The sequence below is a fragment of the Labrus mixtus genome, chromosome 14 (genome assembly GCF_963584025.1).
Source record: "Labrus mixtus chromosome 14, fLabMix1.1, whole genome shotgun sequence".
Classification (NCBI taxonomy): Eukaryota; Metazoa; Chordata; class Actinopteri; order Labriformes; family Labridae; genus Labrus; species Labrus mixtus.
Window position 1 is genome coordinate 9,582,628 of NC_083625.1, and position 18,549 is coordinate 9,601,176.

Genomic DNA, 18,549 nt, shown 5'->3' on the forward strand with positions numbered 1-18,549 from the left:
TACCCAGGTCAGGTGAAGAGGAGGAGGGATGTGGGCAGTTATAACAGTGGTGGAATGTGACTATAGGTAAAAATACTCAAGTACTGTAGTCATGTCAAAAATTTAACTAACTCGTAGCCTACTTCACTGTATTTTTTTTTTTTTCACAATTTTATATTACGCCACTAGCCTACATTTAATCTGGAAATATGTTTTAGTAACTTAAACTTGTTTAGTACAACCTTTCAGATTTGTTTTCACATACATTTCCTCCATGTTTATTTACATTTGGTGAGTTAACATTTTTGGATAAACTAAATGATCTATTATTCCCTTACAGGTTGAAACAAGATGTCAAACTCATTAACTTAATAAGTTTTTTAAAATAATTAATTGGGTTGGCTAAAAATCTGTTTTCAGAAAACTGAAAACTTCATTTTTTTCTAAGCTCAAGAAAGTTGAGTTTTTTTTACAGCGAGACTAGAAATAATTGAGGCTTTTTTATTTTTTTGTTGGTGACGTTAAACTTTTCAACAGCTTTAAGTAGTCAGCTTCATCTTTAACATCTCTAGAATTAATCAGTAGGCTCATATTCAAACAAAAAATTATTATTTATGGTATCAGTTAACTTTTAATAAGGCTACAAGGTGTTGACAAAACTATTACAAAATGAATGCAGGACTGATGTTGGTGCTTAACTCAAGTAGCCTAAAGGATTTGATACTTGATCTTCCTCTTATGTTAATCATTCATCTTTATTTGTAATCTGTCAGGACTGAGAATTAGTATCCATGTAACAAACACCACACCATAGAAATTGTATAAACATATTTTTAATGTAGCATCATTACGCTTTTGTTCCTAAATGGGTCACATCATTTATTTTCAAAAGCATGGACAATTGAAACACCACCAAAGTCACAACGACAGGGATGTGGTTAAGGGAAATTGATAGAACCAATTGTATTCTTTGTTTTCTTCACAAGCAGATTCGTGATAGCGTAATAACTAAGATGTCATTCAAAATAATCAGAACATCTGACAGAATTAAGTTTTGCTATGCATTGGTCCACTACGTTGTATCAACAATAGCCTATGCTTCCAATAATGCTTTGTGTTTGATTACAACTGGTCTTACTCTAATTATATAAACACCTTGCTTTGCCAGCTAATAACAGTAAAATACCAAACCTCAAGACTGAACGTCAATGATTTAAATAAAGTGTTGAAATGCTTCCTTTCAAATGTGCCACACTAAACATTGTAATACATATTTTTATTTGAATAATACTTAATTTACTCTACAACCCTTTACTGTCACTTAAATTGGATCACAGTTAGTTTGATATATGATGTCATCATCTTAGTGGATGAAGAATTACGCCATTGGGGGAAAACTGTTATGTGGTACATATATAGGTACTTGGTTGCAAAGAGATTTAAATGATGGGAGGAGAAAGAGGAGATGAAGTTATAAAGGTCTTGTGTTGGATTTGCATCTATCCAGTGAGAGCATGTTGCAGACACCTCAACCTAAGTCTTAGTTAATACATCCTGCAGTAAAGGGCCAGGGCCCTATTGTGTTTTCAAACAACTGCAAGAGGTTTGCAATGTAGAATTCACAATAAAGGAACCTTTAAGTACAAATATTGAAAATGATCAGTAATCAGTGTGTTTGAGTGTTCCTTTGCCTGAGCTCGCCTGAATGTTCAGAATCAGAGGCTTCTAAAGTTTTGACCTGTAAGAGGCTGCCATCACTAAAATCCTTTGCATCTTCCATTTCACCCACACATGACTTCATATACACCTGTTCTGGCTTTTTTTTTTTTTACCAAACAAAACATGTTCAGTAGATCAAGAATTTCAGTGTCTGCATGTTGAATCTTGTATTTTTTAAAACTGAGTCAGAAATGACTATAATATATAAATAACTAATGATGGGGAGATCACGGGGCACTGGACTACAGATAAACACGATCATTGAATTTGTTAAGTAAAAAAGGAACGTGATAAAGTGGTTTTATTTCCATCAGAAGTAGACAGACTCTAATTTGAGGCCTTAGAGTTGCTAATTTGGTGAAGCAAAAAACAAGAAGACAGAAACTAAAGCTGAACATGCTCATATTTTTCACATGAGCCAGAAACATATGAGAAGAATTCAAATACAAACATTTATCATATATTATGTGTTATGCTGATCTAGTCATTATATTTTCTTTTTGAGATCAGATCATAATGTTATCATCAGATATGGTTCTGATGGGTATATGTTGGAATTTGGGACATATCACTAACAGTTTGACCTCCTGACACAAACCCAAAGGGCATCGTTACTGTCCTGATGGTGGGGGAACCTCTGGGGCTTTCACTAGGACTGACAGAGGTCTACTCTCTGAGGATATAGACACTGCAGGTGCAGCTACAGTTGCCACAGGAACATCTACTGATATGGATGTGGGTAGAGATGGCGTAAAAGCCGGTGCTGAGTTCCCAGACTCAATTTGAGCACCAGCTACAAATGACTGAGAAAGTCCTGCTGTGTATGAGGGTCCACTGCCAGCTTCATTAAGCACTGACAGATTCACTGCTTCGGTCGCAGGTGTGAAAGGTGCAGCAGCTGACATTTTGACTCCCGTTGCTGCTGTGGATGCAGGCATGACAGCGTCAAACCCAACTGGAATATCTGCTCCTACTGGCTTGAATACTGAGCCAAAGGCTTCTGGTGAGACATCAGTCAGTGGAGGTGCTTGCAGGGGTGGAGATAGGGCGATAGGGGTTTCAGACGCTGGCGAGGCCTCTGTGGCAACTGGCCCAACAGATGCTAAAGCAGCAGCCTCTGCTGCCTTGGCATTTTCTGCAGCCTTGGTCTCCATCTCATCCATTCGCCGCTGCATCATCCGGGGCATTAGCTGCACGTAGGTGCCCATCAGGCGGTGATTCGAGCGAATAAGCTTCCCAGCACAGCTGTCCACACAGCGCTCCTAAACCAACACAGCAATGAGAGATGATGAGGGTATATTACAGTTTGTAATCAAGATGCACTATATGGCTAAAATATGTTTGGATGTTTACTCATGGCTTAGACTGGAGAGTTGTGATTGACTCTAGAGACTTGTAAAACAGAGTGTTTTTCTAACAACCCTTATGTCGGCAGTTTGGTGAAGGACAATTTTTACATGACAAATGTTATATTGACAGAAATAGCATGTATATAAAAGACGGTGGGCCAGTTGCAATAACATTCTGACTTTAAACCATCAGCACAATTGTATGCATGTATAATTATTACCAAACTATTGTCTTACCTCGTCCATGGTGAGGTTTCTGTAGTTAAAGTTGCTGGTGCATCGCTGGAAGCAGATTTCAGTCATGCGGTTGTAAACTAGGAGGAAATCCTTGAGCTGCAAGGGACACAACCATATCACCAAACACATTTTAATTTGTAGTAAAGTACATTGTAGTAACCACTGCATATTAAAGTCACTTACATTTCTCAGTTGCTGATCGGGATCCATCATGATTACTGTGAAGCTGCTGACTGCTCAGCTACAATGCTAACGCTGGTCAGTTAATGACAAAAATAACAGTTTCCGGTCCTTATCTGTCTGATGTTATAGAAAGTACAATACCACAAGATGTAATGCACCATCCAGCTTTAACGATTCCCCAATAGCACTCACACGTTAACTAATTCACGACGTGTGTTAGAATGGCATGACATTCACATGCGCGCTGCCATGATTGTGCCGAAGATCGTTTACGCTCAGGACTCAGGAGGACTACTCACTTGGTGGTGAAAAAAATAGATCCTTTTCCGGTTTTCGAAAAAGCATGTCTATGTGTTGGGATTTTACTCTTTTTAGGATTCCGTTGGCCCGAAATACTTAAAATATACATCAATTCATTTGAAATCTTGACAAACCTTTAACATTTAGTCGTTTGAGAGCCCTTAACACCGTTTAAAGTCTAATTCAATACATTTCACTCATGACCCAAGGACTCTTGTTAGCCAATAAAACAGCCTAACCTGATGTTCATTCTGTAAAACCCGTCAAACCCATAGACTGTAAACCCAGTTTTTGGTCAAACCTCATTACCATTGCCTCAGTTCATACATCCTAATACTTTCCCAGATTTAATTCTGAGAAAACTCGAGGTAAAATTATAACTAGTCCTGCTCATAGCTCCGAACCCCTCACCAAACCAGCACATTTATGTATCATGGTTAGCACTCATGGCACAATGCACACTGAGAAGAGCTAGTTTATCATGTTACTTGATTAGTGAGTTATCAATATCCCTCCATTTCCCATCACGTATGTACAAAGCCACTGAATTTTAAGTTGTTTCGCTCAAAAGCAGCGATTAACATTCACAGACTAATGTTATTTAGCCTACAATTCCTAGTTTTAAAAATACCATGTAGCTTACAGGCCTATATTGGACAACTACAACAACACCGGTTGTTCAGACAAGTTAAACAGTAGTTTACCTTTAGTTTAGTTTCCTCTACTGAACTGTCAATAACAAAGCAGAGGTAGCCTGACCTTTAAGTAAGACAAAACGTCCCCAGAGCTGCTCTATGTGATGTCAAAACCTACAGGTCATAACTTTAAAACAAACTAACTGATTACATTTGGTTAGTTAGTTAGTCTTTATTCACTCTTTTTGATACTGGACATTAGATTACTTCCAAATGCATTTGGATACCAACTTTTCATGTGAAAACATTTATCCATAACATCTGACAAGTTAAAGCTGGACATATTAAGAAGCTATAACCACAGCAGTAATGTCAGTACTGGCCTACTGGCCTTCCTCTCTGTGATACTTGGTCACCTGTGTAGCTGTACAGGGGAATACAGTCAAGAGAACAAAATAGAGGACATTTGAGATAAAAGACAGAAGCATTTCCTTTATTTGACTAACCCAGACATCTGAAGTCTCATACTGCTTTATGATACACTATTAAATACTTTTTGCACAGACAGAGGGCTGTAAATGACAGGAGGAAACTTCAACATGCAACACTGTAAATGGTAGAATAAAATATGTTGCTTTTGCCCTTTCCAGTCCCTCATCTGCCATTGCAATATGCTTGAAAACTTAATTTGCGTTTTTGGAGAAAAACATATTTTCTATCATGATGTCACCTAAATAACCTAAAGTGAAAAACTGTGCAACTCATTCAGACACTTCTGTTTCTAAGGAAATTGAACATGATTTTGTCTATGGAAGCACTACTGTATATATTTTGAAATACATTTTATTTTTCATGCTTTGAGTAATATTTTGATAGTTTCTAAGAGAGTTGTGTTATAGCCGTGTGTTCTTTTGTGTTGTTTCCATCCTGTCTGTGACAGTTTGATTCAAAGCGCCTGAGGCCAGAGATAAATCCATACAGGAAGTAGGCCATGGACAGCTATTGAAAAACTGTCAAAAAAATGGTGAGTGTGTGGCATATCTGTGACTGCCGAGTTCACTTCTAAGCTCAGTTATCTCAGTGGGCTGTGACTTCTCATTCTGTTTTGGGATCACAGAGAAGGAAATCATCATTTAAGCTGTTAGCATATTAGATCATTAGTGCAATAGATTAGAAAGTGAATCATTTGATCATTACTATGACAAGGAAGAAATCCACTGTGGGTGATGTTTACACAATAAACCCACAAGAGGAAAATATATAATATGTCCCACTCATAGCTTTCCCCTTTTTCACTTCTTACCTTTAATTTCTTCCATGTGAACCATATGGAATGAAAATCAGATGTTTAAGTGTCCATTTATTTACAGTAAGAAACAATCACCTCTTTTGGCTCAGGAATCCCCTACAGCATGGAAAAAAATTGTAGGATTTATTTTCCTCACACCTTCGGTATGAGACATCTTTTCGTTTGTCTGTAAATGATCTTCCGTGTCCTGTGTTGATTTTAAGTTTTTCCACAGCTTTCATAATAATTCAAACATTTCCATATACAGCCCTTGACCTCTAAATGTCACGTACACACAGTTTCCTTTCTCTTTTAATCCTCTACCTTTATTGCATCATCTGAAGCGAAAAGGTGCACTTATGTTCCTCTGTTGCTCAATGTGTAGACATCAAGAGGTTGTTTGTTTGCATGAAAAAGGAAATTGCTCAACTGCGCAGAGCTCATTAAATATTAAAGTTGCATCTTTAAAGACACAAATGTAGAAAAAGTGTTTGTTGGCTTTTTGAGGCGGCCTGTTCAGCTCAGGCTAATCTTGTTGGACATCATCATGACTAAAGCTGCCAATAAAATGATTTGTGCAACTTTCCTCAGCCTTTGAAAGAAGTGCACATACATTCCCATTACTAAACTCAATTCTTTCCTCACTTTCTTCCCTTCCTTTCCTCACTTTATTCATGTGATCGTCCTCTCCTCTTATTCCCTCCCAACTTTCTTTCTCCCTCTCCACATTCATCCCCCATTCTCTCTCCATCTCCTCTGCCTCCTGTACTATCTGTTGACTGTTCAGGTAGATGCTACTGTGGGACACCATGGTGCTGGTGTCTCTGGACGGAAGGTGAGCGTCCATGTCTGCCTCCACCTCCATGAAAGCATTCACAGGGTGGACTGTCAGCTGATTTTGAAGGCTGTTTCGTCCCTGACGCTGATGGCGATGCCTCTTCTTGTGTTTCTTTGCCAACTTCAGATCCAGTGAAGCATAATTCAGGTCAGCCTCTAAAGTCTGGTTGCAGAAAATGAAGACAAAATAGGTATGAAATGTTTCTATCTAGGTGTAAAGATTGACAGACAAAAGTCTTAAATGTATGGTATTTAAGTGTGGATCATGTGGCTGCACTTTGTGTGCGTTTCTCTGTGTGTAGTTTATTTTTAGGACACATTGTGCTGAAACTTTCTCAGACCACAACACCTATGGTGTCAGCTGCTTTCCGTTTTACAAGCAAACCCGTCAGTAGAAATCTCAAGTGGTCTACAGGATATATCAGTTTACATGCAAACCAGCATATACTGTATATAAATAGTACCAGTGTGAACGTGAGAACAAAAGCCCCTAATATAGAATTTTATAAAAACACCGGTACCAGAATAACCCAAATATTTTAATGCCATAGGTTGAGAATTTGATTAAACAGCTCAAAAACATATTCTTGAATGTCATCTTTAGTGCATGTTATAATCACTACATTTCGCCCTCTGTATTTGGGTTGCAAACGTTTCAAAAGATTTATTGATGTATTAACCCATGCAGTCTCGACAATAAACCATTAGCAATTCTACATAAATCAGTAAAAAAACATCAAGGTCAAACAATCAGAAAATGTAACTTGCACAACGGATGTAGAAAAATTTAATTCTAATAGTTTGAAAAAACTCTACTCATGCTGTTAAATGTTGGTAAAAAATATTCATTATAAGGCACTAAGCTAAATGACTTACAATAAAAAAATAAAACTACACAAAACTATTTTCACTCACAAAAGCTTGAAACCTTCAAAAAGACAATGTGCCGCTGATCCCTGCTAGTCTGCACACATGTTCAAAGTTATTACCTTCATACGATCTCTTGTGTGCTGCATGGTCATCATCTCATAGCAACCCCCAACAGACCCTGATCCAAAAAAAACAACAACGCATAAATTGTTTTTCATTCTAAGTGGGCACACATACATAAAAATAAGAATAAGAATTTTTGTTCAAAGGCCAAAGGCCTGCAGATCCAAATAAACTTAAGATTGTGTATATCAACCATGCATGACTCTTATAGAAATGGTTTGTCTATTTTACTTTTTATGATGTCTTTTATTTAAACTCAGAAATTATTGTGAGCATAACCCTCATTTACAATGACATTGCGCATATAAAAAAGTTAAACAATGAATATATATATATATATATATATATATGATTATATCACAGAGAAAAAACATCGGTTAAAATAGACATACAATTAAAAAGCAAAGTTAAAATCAAAACAATTACATCGGGTGCAATCAGAAGTTAAGAAGTTCATAATTAAGGATCTAAAATGTCCATAAGGAACCAGTGCCTTGATCTTTAAAGTGTTTAGTAGTGAATTCCAAAGCGATGGTGCAAAGAAGCCAAAAGCAGATCTTCCAAGCTCAGAATGAGCTTTAGGAACCAGGGGCCAGATTCACAAACGTTCTCTTAAGATAAAACTTAGGAAGAATCTGGATTAAAAAGTTAGCAAGTTCTTAAGAATGTTGGTAAGTGTAATTCCTGATTGTTTTCTTAAGAACTTCTTTATTTTCTTACTGATGAACTTCTCAGATGTTGTAGGGCAGACATATATCCCTATATAATATGACTATGCATATGCTTATATGTATATTGGGTGTGAAATCATTGACTTAAGGACTGAAATGTTATTTCAATACATTATAATAAGCATGTTTGTCAATTGATTTTATTGTGATAATCATATTTATAATTTACATAAAAAAAATAACTTTGGGTAAAGGAAAAGATTACAACATTAGTTAGTTTAAGTTTTTGGGTAAAATTAACTGTCAAATGTGCTATCTTATTTTCAAAGACAGGAGACGTACACCAAAAACAACAGTGGCAAGCTAAAATGAACAATAAAAGTTAAGACAAGTTTAGTGAAAACTGAAATCGGTTGTCTAAAATGAATGAATTTAGAGGCTTACATTTTCACTCTGAACAATTTTAGGACAAGTGTGTGATCTTAAAGTTACGAAGAAAATAAGGAGGAAATTTAAACTTTGCTTTCAAGAATCTCATGTATTCTTAAGTTTTTCCCTAAGAAAGTTAAGAAAATAAATAAGCACTTTTTTCATAAATATCAAGACAAAAGTTAAGAAGAAATCAGCACTTAAGAAGTTTTTTTCCGGCCCCATGAGCATAAGCCAGTCATTAGACCGTGTGTAATGTACTCCAGACATACATGCAGACATACACAACGGCATTAAAAGACACGTTTCTAATTTTGAAGATGAAAGAAAGCTGGCCTGAGCTCACCTTGTCTCTCAGTTCTGATGTTGCCATAGATTGGATTTTCCTGTTGCTCATGATGATTGTAGGAATTTTCCTGCTGCTCATGATGATTTTGTGAATTTTCCTGCTGCTCATGATCATTAACGTAATTAAAATATTGCCCTTCATCCTGTGACAGCCTTCCAATATGGAGGAAAAGAATCACACATAAGATGTCACAATAACAGGTATATTTGTAGATAAGAAGAAAAGTGACATTTGATAACTAATGAGAAACAAGATTTTTTGGACTGAATAAAAGTAGCTGAACATATAAAAGTGATTTAACCTAATTGAACTAAACAAACCTTTCTCCTTGGTAAATGTGTTGGTAGCAGCACGTCTCTGTGTCTGTTTGCAAAACAGCAAATAATAGAAAACTGTAAGCGTACATAGTTTAGAGTGATTGGTGGTGATTAAAATGTTTTTTTTTTTGTCAATAATTTGACTTAATGTAACAGAACCTTTGCACAGTGTGGCTTTCAGCCTAATGCAGAAGAAGACATTGACACACACAGAGATCAACAAGGCCAGAGAGAGCAGCACCAGCCCTACCAGTTCAGTGTCACACTCTAAAAGAGAAACAAAAACAAAAACAAATATGAACACTTCTAACAGTTTCACTGCTTACAGATGTCTGCAATGATACCCTCTGACGTTAAATTCAACAGTCAACAAGTTTAATCCTCCATCTCTGAAACACTGTATGGAAGTCCCCGGTCTCGGTAACAAACAGAAAAGATGAAAGATTTTTCAAATGCGTCACCACTGGCGATGAAATCAAATGTTTCTATGAAAACTCTGATCACTGACCTTTTTAAGTTACAAAACAAAATCAGAGGAAAAACTAAGAGCTGCAGCCATTAATACAGCCAATTTAAACTGAATATATCTACCATACGTAACATCCAATAATTACTTTTTAGAAAAATAATAAAGGGCGGATTTGTGAAATCTGAATAAACCATAACTATGATTTTTATACATGCAGCATCACGCAAATAATTCTGTCCCGAAATTCATTCTTCCTGCTATAACAGCAGTTTTATAGAAATCCTAGTTTCCTAGTTTAGCTGTGGCACGCATGGCAGAATGAACAAACATTACATATCATTAACTTCCCAGGTTTTGTCTGGATGCTAACCTACAATAAACAGATTTGTATGCCATTATATTTCCCTTTTGTTCTTGTTTTGAAAAAGGATTAAGCTTTTCTGTCTATCCAGTAAAAATCTTCATGTAGCTAACTAATTAGAGGGACACATTTACAAACATAAAGTGCATAAAAAACTGATATTCAACTTTGAAAATCTGTGTAATTTGAAATTTCCAAAAGCGGTTCAGATCCTACCTGTCATACTCCAGCCGTCTTGGACAAATGAGTTGTCTATCCGACACACACAATAGCTTTCAGCTTACAGGGCATGGAGGTGTGCTATTTTTACCTCGCCTTAGTTACCCCTCTCTTATCACAGCGCTTTGAATAGACACATGCACGAACATGCTGCACTTCAGTTACAAACAGGAAACTTTGTAACCTCATTCTGTGTAAGTCTTTGTAAGTCTCATCGTGATGTACTGTAGGGTTTCACATGGAAAGGAACTGCGCTGCTATTTAGCTGTTAAAAATTACACATGTTAGCAACTTCAATTTTTAATTTAAAAAAGTGTACATTTCAAAGAAAAACAAACAAAAAAGAGTTTCACTTTTAGACCGAAAATATTCCATACACTTTCGTCAAAATAGAAACATTTTCTGAGACAAAGAAAATTAACATATTTTATTATCTGAGCCCTTATTTGTTGGACACAATTTTTGATCTTACATCTCAAACCTAGCCTAAATTTAAAGTGTGCTTTGGTTCCACTTGTGTTAACCATCTTTTCAAGTTCACAGATTGCACAAACACACACATTCATTCAACCTTTATTTAAATCTTGCAAAAAAAAAGACATGGTTGGTTTGGAAACAGTGATAGATTTATTATCTATGTATGTAAAGATATGTAAAGATCTATGTACGGGGTGCCATATCCTTTGTACAACAACAATTGACGTCTCAATACACACAGCACAGCGTGGTTTTGTGACTGTGGTTGGAAAATTGTATGAAAAAAAAAATCTGTCTCAAAGTGAACAGTTACCGGTACTTGGAAGCGATAACACTATCTGTGTGTACGTGTGTGTACGTGTCCAGTGTTGGTGGAAAATGTTTTCACTCAGAAACCTTCAAAAATTAAATTGATGAAGTCTATTTAATTTCGACAGCTAGCGGTATATAAAGATCAAAGAGAAAGTTCACACACCAGAAAGAAAGAAAAACCAGACGACTCAGATTCACCTTAGTGTGTCCATTTCTGTTTCCTATTTGTGTGTTTGATGTTATAAAGTGGTTGTTTAGTTTCTTAAACCATTTGGTCCATGTGGTCTGCGGTTTAAAAAAAGTGTCACTTTGTTGTGGATGTGGTCAGTTAATTTACACTTATCAACTTTGAACAGCTATAAGAGGAACTTTCCCATTTGCATTCAGGCGATAAGCAAATCCATAGTAGGGATGGGTCCTGATTTTTAAATGTTAGAATGGACAATCATTTTTAAAACATTGAAGAGTTCATGCTACTCTAATCTTCACTTTACAGTATCATTTTTTCCCATTGTTTTACTGGTGGCTGGTTGTAATGTAGTACTACCCCTGGATGGCAACTAGAGTGCATCTGAGAGCTGTTGCTAACTGCCATTAAAAAGAAAAAAAAGAAGAAGAAAACATTAGTGCCATGTGCCTACAAAACAGCTGTGACTCTGTGAGATTCAGAAACGTAGAAAAACGAGTGACTCTTGCAGCCAACAACACGTTCTCTATGGAACTAATTTAAAAGTTTCAAGAAAATGGGGTCAAGTGCTAACTTAGCGCAACCAGGTATAACTAGCATATCATAAGTCTACAACAACTATGTGCAGTCATTTTATTGCGAGGCAACCAACATGAGGTCTGAGCAAGGGTTGAAAAAAACAAAAAAAAGTAAAACAAGCACTTGCAGAGGTGTAGTCAGAGTCAAGAAAAACCATCTTTTATTTTTTATATGACACACTTTATCACCAATTTAAAGACATTAGAGTAAAGCATAAGCAAGTATTTTAAAAACAATAGCATCCCCAGGAAAAAAAAAACACTTGCACAGTTGCCTGCAACTGCGTTAAAACAATTACAATCGAGAACAATACACCTTATTATAATTCTACATGTTACTTAGACAGGTTTAAGCTTTCACCATAGTCCAACATTACTACATTTAATTATCCACTCCTGTTGGGTTTTATTTTAGGCATTAAATGATATCGTTTGGTTTCACACTTCCATGTTAGTCACAGAGTTGCACCTTGAGGTGGGGTAAGGCTGTCTGTAAATGTCATGCTGTCTTGCTGCAGTATACTTGACAGGAGGAGGAGGGGGTTTGAACGGAGGAGGTAGATCCAGCCTGCAGAGCGAGAGATAGAGAGAGAGAGAGACAGAGAGAGAGCAGAATTATCGACTGGTGGCTAGAAAGTTAGCTGCCCCCAGGATGCATGCAGATCTTAAAGTTCTTATGGATCTTTCTGACTCATTTTTAAAAAATGTTTTTTCTAGTCATTGGGTGCATGACCCTGAATAAATGCCAGCAGGTAAACAGGATGGCTAAGTGGAAAGGTATGGGGGTTTTACCTCTTCTTTATGATATGTCTCCTGTAGAGAAAGCCAGTCACAGCGATCAATACCAGCAATAGAATGATTATTAACACCAACAACAGATGACTGCGGACAACTTTGGCACCTAAGAAGCATATCCAGAGAGGGGGGGAAAGTGTCATTTTGGAGGACAGCAACTGCTAAATAAAAATGCCTAAGCTATAGATCAGCTGACTTTGGCCAAACCTGTCAGATTCCAAAATACATTGATAATTTGTGACGCTAGAGTGGGGAACTTTTTGCATCTGTAGCTTAAAGCTTGCCTTCCCACCTTCCCCCTCACCTTATTGAACTTCTTTTTAACAATATTTCAACCTTGAAATCAAGCCTCATTGCTCGATCAGGAAAGAAACCAAGTTAGAGAATCAAGTCCTGTGTAGCCTCACAATGCAGTTGAGATGAAGATGGTAGAGGTAAAAAAAAAAAAAAAGGTTACTATCCAGCTCTAGTTTGGATTGGGCCTTGCCTTAAGAACATTTTGATATATTCTCTGTCTTTTCCCCCCTTTAAAACCCCTTTTATTGTTTTCTTACCGTTGCTGCTGCTGCTTACTTTGACTTGTCAGCCACAAGCAAAGCTAACCCAGTTTAAGAATACTCAGAGCGAATAACATTCCCAAAACAATATAAGAGTTCCTCTAGAATACAATTTCGGGCAAACCAAGAGACACTGGATGATTCAGGATCGCAGAAAAATACTATAAATCTCTAGCAACAACTGTCTATCCTGGGAGAGTTGCATTTATACAATCCATGGACTAATGACCTGTGAAATATGATTATTATTACCTTCATTCTCAGTGACCAAGGTTTTATTTCCAGTGCTCATGGTTGAGGTTTCATCAGGGTGTCCAGTGCCCCACATAGACTCATTTCTGTTCTCCTCTGTTGAGCCGGACAACGTGCTGCCATAACTTACTGTTGTGGATAGAGCTCTGGCCACTGAAGTGGACGCGTTCAAGCTGTCAGTCTGGTTTAACTCCTGATAGCTGGAATTGCTAAAGTGATGTGGGTCAGGGGTTGACGTGACACTGACATGTGTGTCATTTATAAATGGGGTTGACACATTGGTGGGGCGTGAATTGTTCGATGTTAAATCTCTCATGGTCCATGGCAAAGTGTTGTTTACAGTTGGAAGCCCAGTGGTCACTGATGTGGTTAAGTTGCTGTCTTTTGTTTGGATCAAACCCATCTCAGTTCCATTAGACTGTGGTGACAATGTGACAAGATCTGAAAGATGTAAAAAAAATGGTACTTCAATAAGCATACTGTCAGCAACAATATCCTGTTGTGTCATTGCCATAGACTGAATATACCAGTGGACAGCGTCCCTCGGCCTCCTTCCATTGAACCAGATGAAGCCATAATATCTCGGAGACGGGCACTGACATATTGCAAATTTACCACCAGAATCTGCACAGCCTGCTGGTAGGTCCCTAGTGATTCCACTAAGTTACAGATGAAACGGCAAAAAGGTGGTACAGTCCACAGCAGAACAGATTCTTATGTTAATTTGAAGCAGACACTCTTGTGTTAGTGTTCTTTATGTTTTCTTTAGCCGTTATAGCATCAAATAACTAATTAAAAATAATTGATCACAAAATTTGTGATAATAACTATCATGACAATACCAGGTTTGAGGAAAAATTATCCAACATTGAGAATCAAGTTTGACCCACGTGTCCCATCTGTAATCATTGAGGAGGCGGGGTTTATGACATATAGATGTTGTGTTTCAGCTGTAATGCAGCCAATCGCCTCTAGCTTGGGGCTTAATCTCAGGTTAATAGGCCTTCTCTCTCAGCTCTACTGTCGCACATGTGCCACACATAATAACAATTTTGTGTTTGAATAGTATGATAAACTGTTTCAAATAACAATAAAACAGGTCAGAAACAGTCTGGTTATCGACTGTGTTTAGCTGTGTGAGGTAAATTGAAAACTATTTTGACTCACTAGGAACATCCTCTAGAAAGTACTTTAAAAATGCCAGTTATATCTGTTTGGTAAGATAAAACCGCAGCAGATTAGCTTATTTTAGTATGAAGACTGGAAACAGTTACACCTGGCTTCGTCCAAAGGTAACAAAATCACCATCTCAAAAATTCTATCTAGTTTGCCTTATCCAAACAAACTCAAATGCAAAGTCATAGTCATAGTTTTACATTCAGCTCTTTGCTACATGTTTTCTTTATGAGGTGTAGTAACGTATTTCACGGCTTCAGGGGGGAAAAAAACACCATAACAAAACTTTAGGTGTTTGAGGTTTTACTTGTCTGGAAATTGCAAACTATTTTTTTTTAAAGCCTCACATTGGGAGTCTGAATAAAGAGAGAGAAGTATGAATAATGCACCACATCACTTTGAAATACCCAGATCCCAGTGATACATCATTAAAACATGGGCCGAGTTGGCATTTATGAGCACCCAGTGAATAATCAATGGGTGAAAAAAAAGGCAATGGGCTCATTCAAGAGGGCGGACAGTGAAGCTATGGGCGCTGACCCTGAAGAAAAGGTGTTGGCTGGAATTGCAAAGTCAGCTTTATTGTGCAAATGTATTTCTTCATCTATTGTACTTTACTTCATTTCTCATATTTATTTTCTACCATGCATAACCCATTCATAAATACGGACAGAACCATCAATAATCTGAGTTAACATCTACTATAAGACACAGTTGAGGACTTGAAATGTGCCAACTTTGCTAATTTACAACTTTACTCAATGGAGTCCAATTCTACCTTGCATTGGGATCCAATACACAACGGTGCGTTGGTGCCTGTGGCAAGTATTTTATTTCAGCCATTCATTGTAGCTGCACTACTTGAATCCGTCCAACAGATTGTGCTCTTACCCTTGTCATGATATAGAGACTTAACTGTGTTTTTGTTCTTGCCTTGAGGTTTGAAAGACAATAGAGTGGAAGAGCAGGAAGTGTCTTTATGCGTGTGTGGCTTTTGTTTTTTTTTTGTTATGTATTGAAACTCTCATAACTAACACATTTACAGGATGTGAAATCAGTCAAGCAAGGATTATTTTCCAGCTACAGCACAGCCCACTCAAAACACTACACCAAGTTTTGTATCACCAGTGGGGGCAGAAAACTTGAAGTTTGGTTGTTTTACAATTACAAGACCTGCTTTAGTTTCGCTTAGTCCAGTATTAACCCTAAATCCCACAGTGAAATTGATTTGCGGCAAATAATTGAGAATTTCACTCTGAAAGTTCAGCAGCACCCAGTTGATTCATGTTTCTTGTCCCATGTGTTCTCAAAATCCTCTGAATCTGCTCCTTTAGCTAATTAAAAAATTGAGTGAGCTGCAGTTTAATAACAACAGTCAAGTATCAGCTCTCCTGTCCAGTGCAGTTTATTAAGTCATTCAGCCTCCTGGGACCTCTATTTGATTTTTTTTTAATCCAACCCTGAGGAAAACGCTGAAATGGAGGAAAAAAAGAGAAGAACAGATGCAAAACAATTTGAGAAGCTCACCTGTGCTTGAGCTTGTGGTTTCGGTGAGCACTGTGATGATAAACTCTTTTTGCATGGTTTGGTTTCCTGTGTTGACAGTCAGTGTATAAACCCCTGTGTGAGCTTCAGTTACCTGCCAAAGCTCCAGCGATTCATTCACTGACACCTCCATCTTGTTCTAAGGCAAAACAGGGTTATGTAGCATGCAAATGACGTACATATTGAAAGGATGGTTTGCATTATTTTCACCACAGCGGTAACAAATCCATTCCAATTTCAATGAATGGAACAGATTTTGCTTGGATTGCATAAATGTGCTGATTTCCATTACCTTGGTCCAACTGTACTGAGCATCTGAGGGCGCTGTGCAGTGAATGGACACATTTCCACCAGTATGGACCTCAACAGTGCTATCAACATCACACTGTATTGCATCATCTAATAGGGAGAAAATGTAGCTTAATTTGAATCGACAACAACAGGAACATGTACAGTAAAATGAACACACTGGGTAGCTCTATCAGACAAAGATTATATAAACACCTCCTGTAATTATCCTCTGCCTCCATATGGTCGTAACACCCCTTCAATACACTGAAAAGAAGGTAAGGGTGTATTGTGTATGTGTTATTGTATGACTATGTGACATTGACCAGAGGAGAAAATAGGCCAAACATAAATGCATCACGGCAGACAAAGCCCTTAGATGTGGCCTTGCGTCATTACGATGAATATTTAATCAGTGTTAAGGAGCTCTGATGCAACTAAGTATGAAATTCAATTTATACAACAAAACATTTGATAAAATATGTCTGCACGTCTTACTGATACAGATATAAAAATTACCCTCCAATACTATTAAAAAAATTCCGAATTGGGTATCGGCGAGTATGCCTCTCATTTCACTGCGCGGTTGCAATAGCTAATTACGGCCCCAAACGTTCAAGTGTTAGGGAAATTGTCTTGTTATAATAACTAATAATAACAGTATGATGCTAGGAGATAGTGTAATATCAGTCAAGTCAGCAATTTGTGTCTTTCCATCAATATTATGTATAGTTTTTATTTTATTTTGTTGGTATCGGAGGGCAAAATGGTATCAGCCAATACTCAAGTTAAGTTACTGGCATCAGTCGTGAAATGAAAAACAGTTATTTTTTTCAAATGTAAATCCTACAAAGCTGTCTGGTTGAGGAGTGTTCGTATTGCTCTGCATGTACTTGGTCTTACCTTTGATCTCTAACTTGGTTTCTTTCCTGATCGTGCCATGAGGGAACACCGTAAGGTCACAAATGTAGATACCACTGTCCCATTTAGAAACTGTAGAAAGCTGTAAAGAGCCCATTGACTCCTTCTGAGTATGGATGCTGACATTAGACCAGAAGTAATTGACTCCATAATCTCGGCTGTACAGCGCCAGTTTTATGTCTTTGTTTTGCCTTTTATTCCATTCAATGCTAATAATCTTGAGATCAGTATTTCTTACAGTGCAGGGTAAAGTAACATTCTGGCCCACTAGTGCCTCCATCTCTTCATGATGAAACACCTCAACATCCTGGAGCCCTGTCAAGCACATACGACAGCACTGGAATCAAGAAAGAGTGAAGGGGGAAAAAACACACTTAACGCTGATGTTACAGCCTGCTCGGATGCAGGCAGACAAAGTCAGAGCGTTACACTGAGGCAGTCTAGAAGCCAATGCACATTTCAAACCCAATGATGAATATCCCATCAAGGCTGGATTATCATATGAGCAATACCACATGTGTACCAGGATTACCTTGTATCATAGAGGCAAGGAGCAGGAGAGAGGAGGCCAGTCCCAGCGCACTTCCAGCCATGTCTGAGCTCCCCAAACTCATTACAATCAATCAGGTCGAATCTGTTGAGGGACTCTTGCAAAAGGCAGGAACAATAGACTGCTAACTGAGGTTAAAGAGCTGTGCAGAGACTGTCGAGACAGAGAACCGGGTGACATATCTGAACAGGAAGCCACACAGAGACATGAGTGAGTCATATGTGCAGCGCGGAAGCTTTGCGGTGTAAACGTCTGGTTAAAAAATGATTTGCAATAAACATCTTTGCACTGCTTATCATCTTTTTTTCCTTTAATAAACTAACAAGATGCTGTACTGAATCTTTTTGGGTTTAGATTACACCATAGAAAACCCAGGAAGCAAACAAACACAAGACTGAAAGATTAAACTATTTGAATTACCTAATTTCTTAAATTGATTAAACATTGAACATGCACTGGTTGAACAACAATAATCCACTTGGGGTCACTGAATTGTCAGCTGTGATTCTGTACTTTAGTTTGTCTTTTTTACAAGGTGAACCATTAAAGTGAGAAAAGACTGCCCCTTATATTGAC

General features: G+C 37.6%; 3 protein-coding genes across 4 annotated transcripts; all 3 read right to left on the reverse strand.

The window, feature by feature from the left end:
• Positions 1–792: 792 nt before the first annotated feature.
• On the reverse strand, positions 793–3,748 carry timm10b (translocase of inner mitochondrial membrane 10 homolog B (yeast)). Its single transcript, XM_061054945.1, has 3 exons — positions 3,468–3,748; positions 3,285–3,380; positions 793–2,960 (listed from the first exon to the last, which is right to left on the reverse strand). Exons 1-3 carry the CDS (start codon positions 3,495–3,497, stop codon positions 2,310–2,312), a joined length of 777 nt encoding a protein of 258 aa, XP_060910928.1. The 5' UTR covers positions 3,498–3,748; the 3' UTR covers positions 793–2,309.
• A 1,126-nt stretch (positions 3,749–4,874) lies between these two features.
• Positions 4,875–10,437, reverse strand: LOC132987935 (uncharacterized). The gene is made up of 6 exons (XM_061054944.1): positions 10,333–10,437; positions 9,446–9,553; positions 9,290–9,332; positions 8,967–9,121; positions 7,517–7,575; positions 4,875–6,690 (listed from the first exon to the last, which is right to left on the reverse strand). The coding sequence occupies exons 1-6, from the start codon at positions 10,337–10,339 to the stop codon at positions 6,217–6,219; spliced, it is 846 nt and encodes a 281-aa protein (XP_060910927.1). The 5' UTR covers positions 10,340–10,437; the 3' UTR covers positions 4,875–6,216.
• Positions 10,438–12,033: 1,596 nt separating this feature from the next.
• On the reverse strand, positions 12,034–18,254 carry si:ch1073-15f19.2 (T-cell surface protein tactile). 2 transcript variants are annotated; one of them, XM_061054946.1, is made up of 7 exons: positions 17,956–18,254; positions 17,406–17,738; positions 16,507–16,613; positions 16,197–16,353; positions 13,494–13,934; positions 12,682–12,790; positions 12,034–12,457 (listed from the first exon to the last, which is right to left on the reverse strand). In XM_061054946.1, exons 1-7 carry the CDS (start codon positions 18,035–18,037, stop codon positions 12,328–12,330), a joined length of 1,359 nt encoding a protein of 452 aa, XP_060910929.1. In that variant the 5' UTR covers positions 18,038–18,254; the 3' UTR covers positions 12,034–12,327. The 2 variants fall into 2 exon arrangements, with proteins under 2 accessions (XP_060910929.1, XP_060910930.1); XM_061054947.1 differs by having other exon boundaries at positions 17,406–17,760; positions 17,956–18,083.
• Positions 18,255–18,549: the final 295 nt, after the last annotated feature.

What these genes read in the sequence shown, in the direction of transcription:
- timm10b (XM_061054945.1), bottom strand. Translation starts at nt 3,497, where the DNA reads ATGATGGATCCCGATCAGCAACTGAGAAAT. An exon ending in CCGATCAGCAACTGAGAAAT is followed by an intron (nt 3,381 to 3,467) that starts GTAAGTGACTTT and finishes TGTCCCTTGCAG; the next exon opens with CTCAAGGATTTCCTCCTAGT. An exon ending in GAAACCTCACCATGGACGAG is followed by an intron (nt 2,961 to 3,284) that starts GTAAGACAATAG and finishes GTGTTGGTTTAG; the next exon opens with GAGCGCTGTGTGGACAGCTG.
- LOC132987935 (XM_061054944.1), bottom strand. An exon ending in CACATTTACCAAGGAGAAAG is followed by an intron (nt 9,122 to 9,289) that starts GTTTGTTTAGTT and finishes CCATATTGGAAG; the next exon opens with GCTGTCACAGGATGAAGGGC. An exon ending in ACACAAGAGATCGTATGAAG is followed by an intron (nt 6,691 to 7,516) that starts GTAATAACTTTG and finishes TTCTGCAACCAG; the next exon opens with ACTTTAGAGGCTGACCTGAA.
- si:ch1073-15f19.2 (XM_061054946.1), bottom strand. Translation starts at nt 18,037, where the DNA reads ATGAGTTTGGGGAGCTCAGACATGGCTGGAAGTGCGCTGGGACTGGCC. An exon ending in CTCAGTACAGTTGGACCAAG is followed by an intron (nt 16,354 to 16,506) that starts GTAATGGAAATC and finishes GTTTTGCCTTAG; the next exon opens with AACAAGATGGAGGTGTCAGT. An exon ending in AACCACAAGCTCAAGCACAG is followed by an intron (nt 13,935 to 16,196) that starts GTGAGCTTCTCA and finishes TACATCTTTCAG; the next exon opens with ATCTTGTCACATTGTCACCA.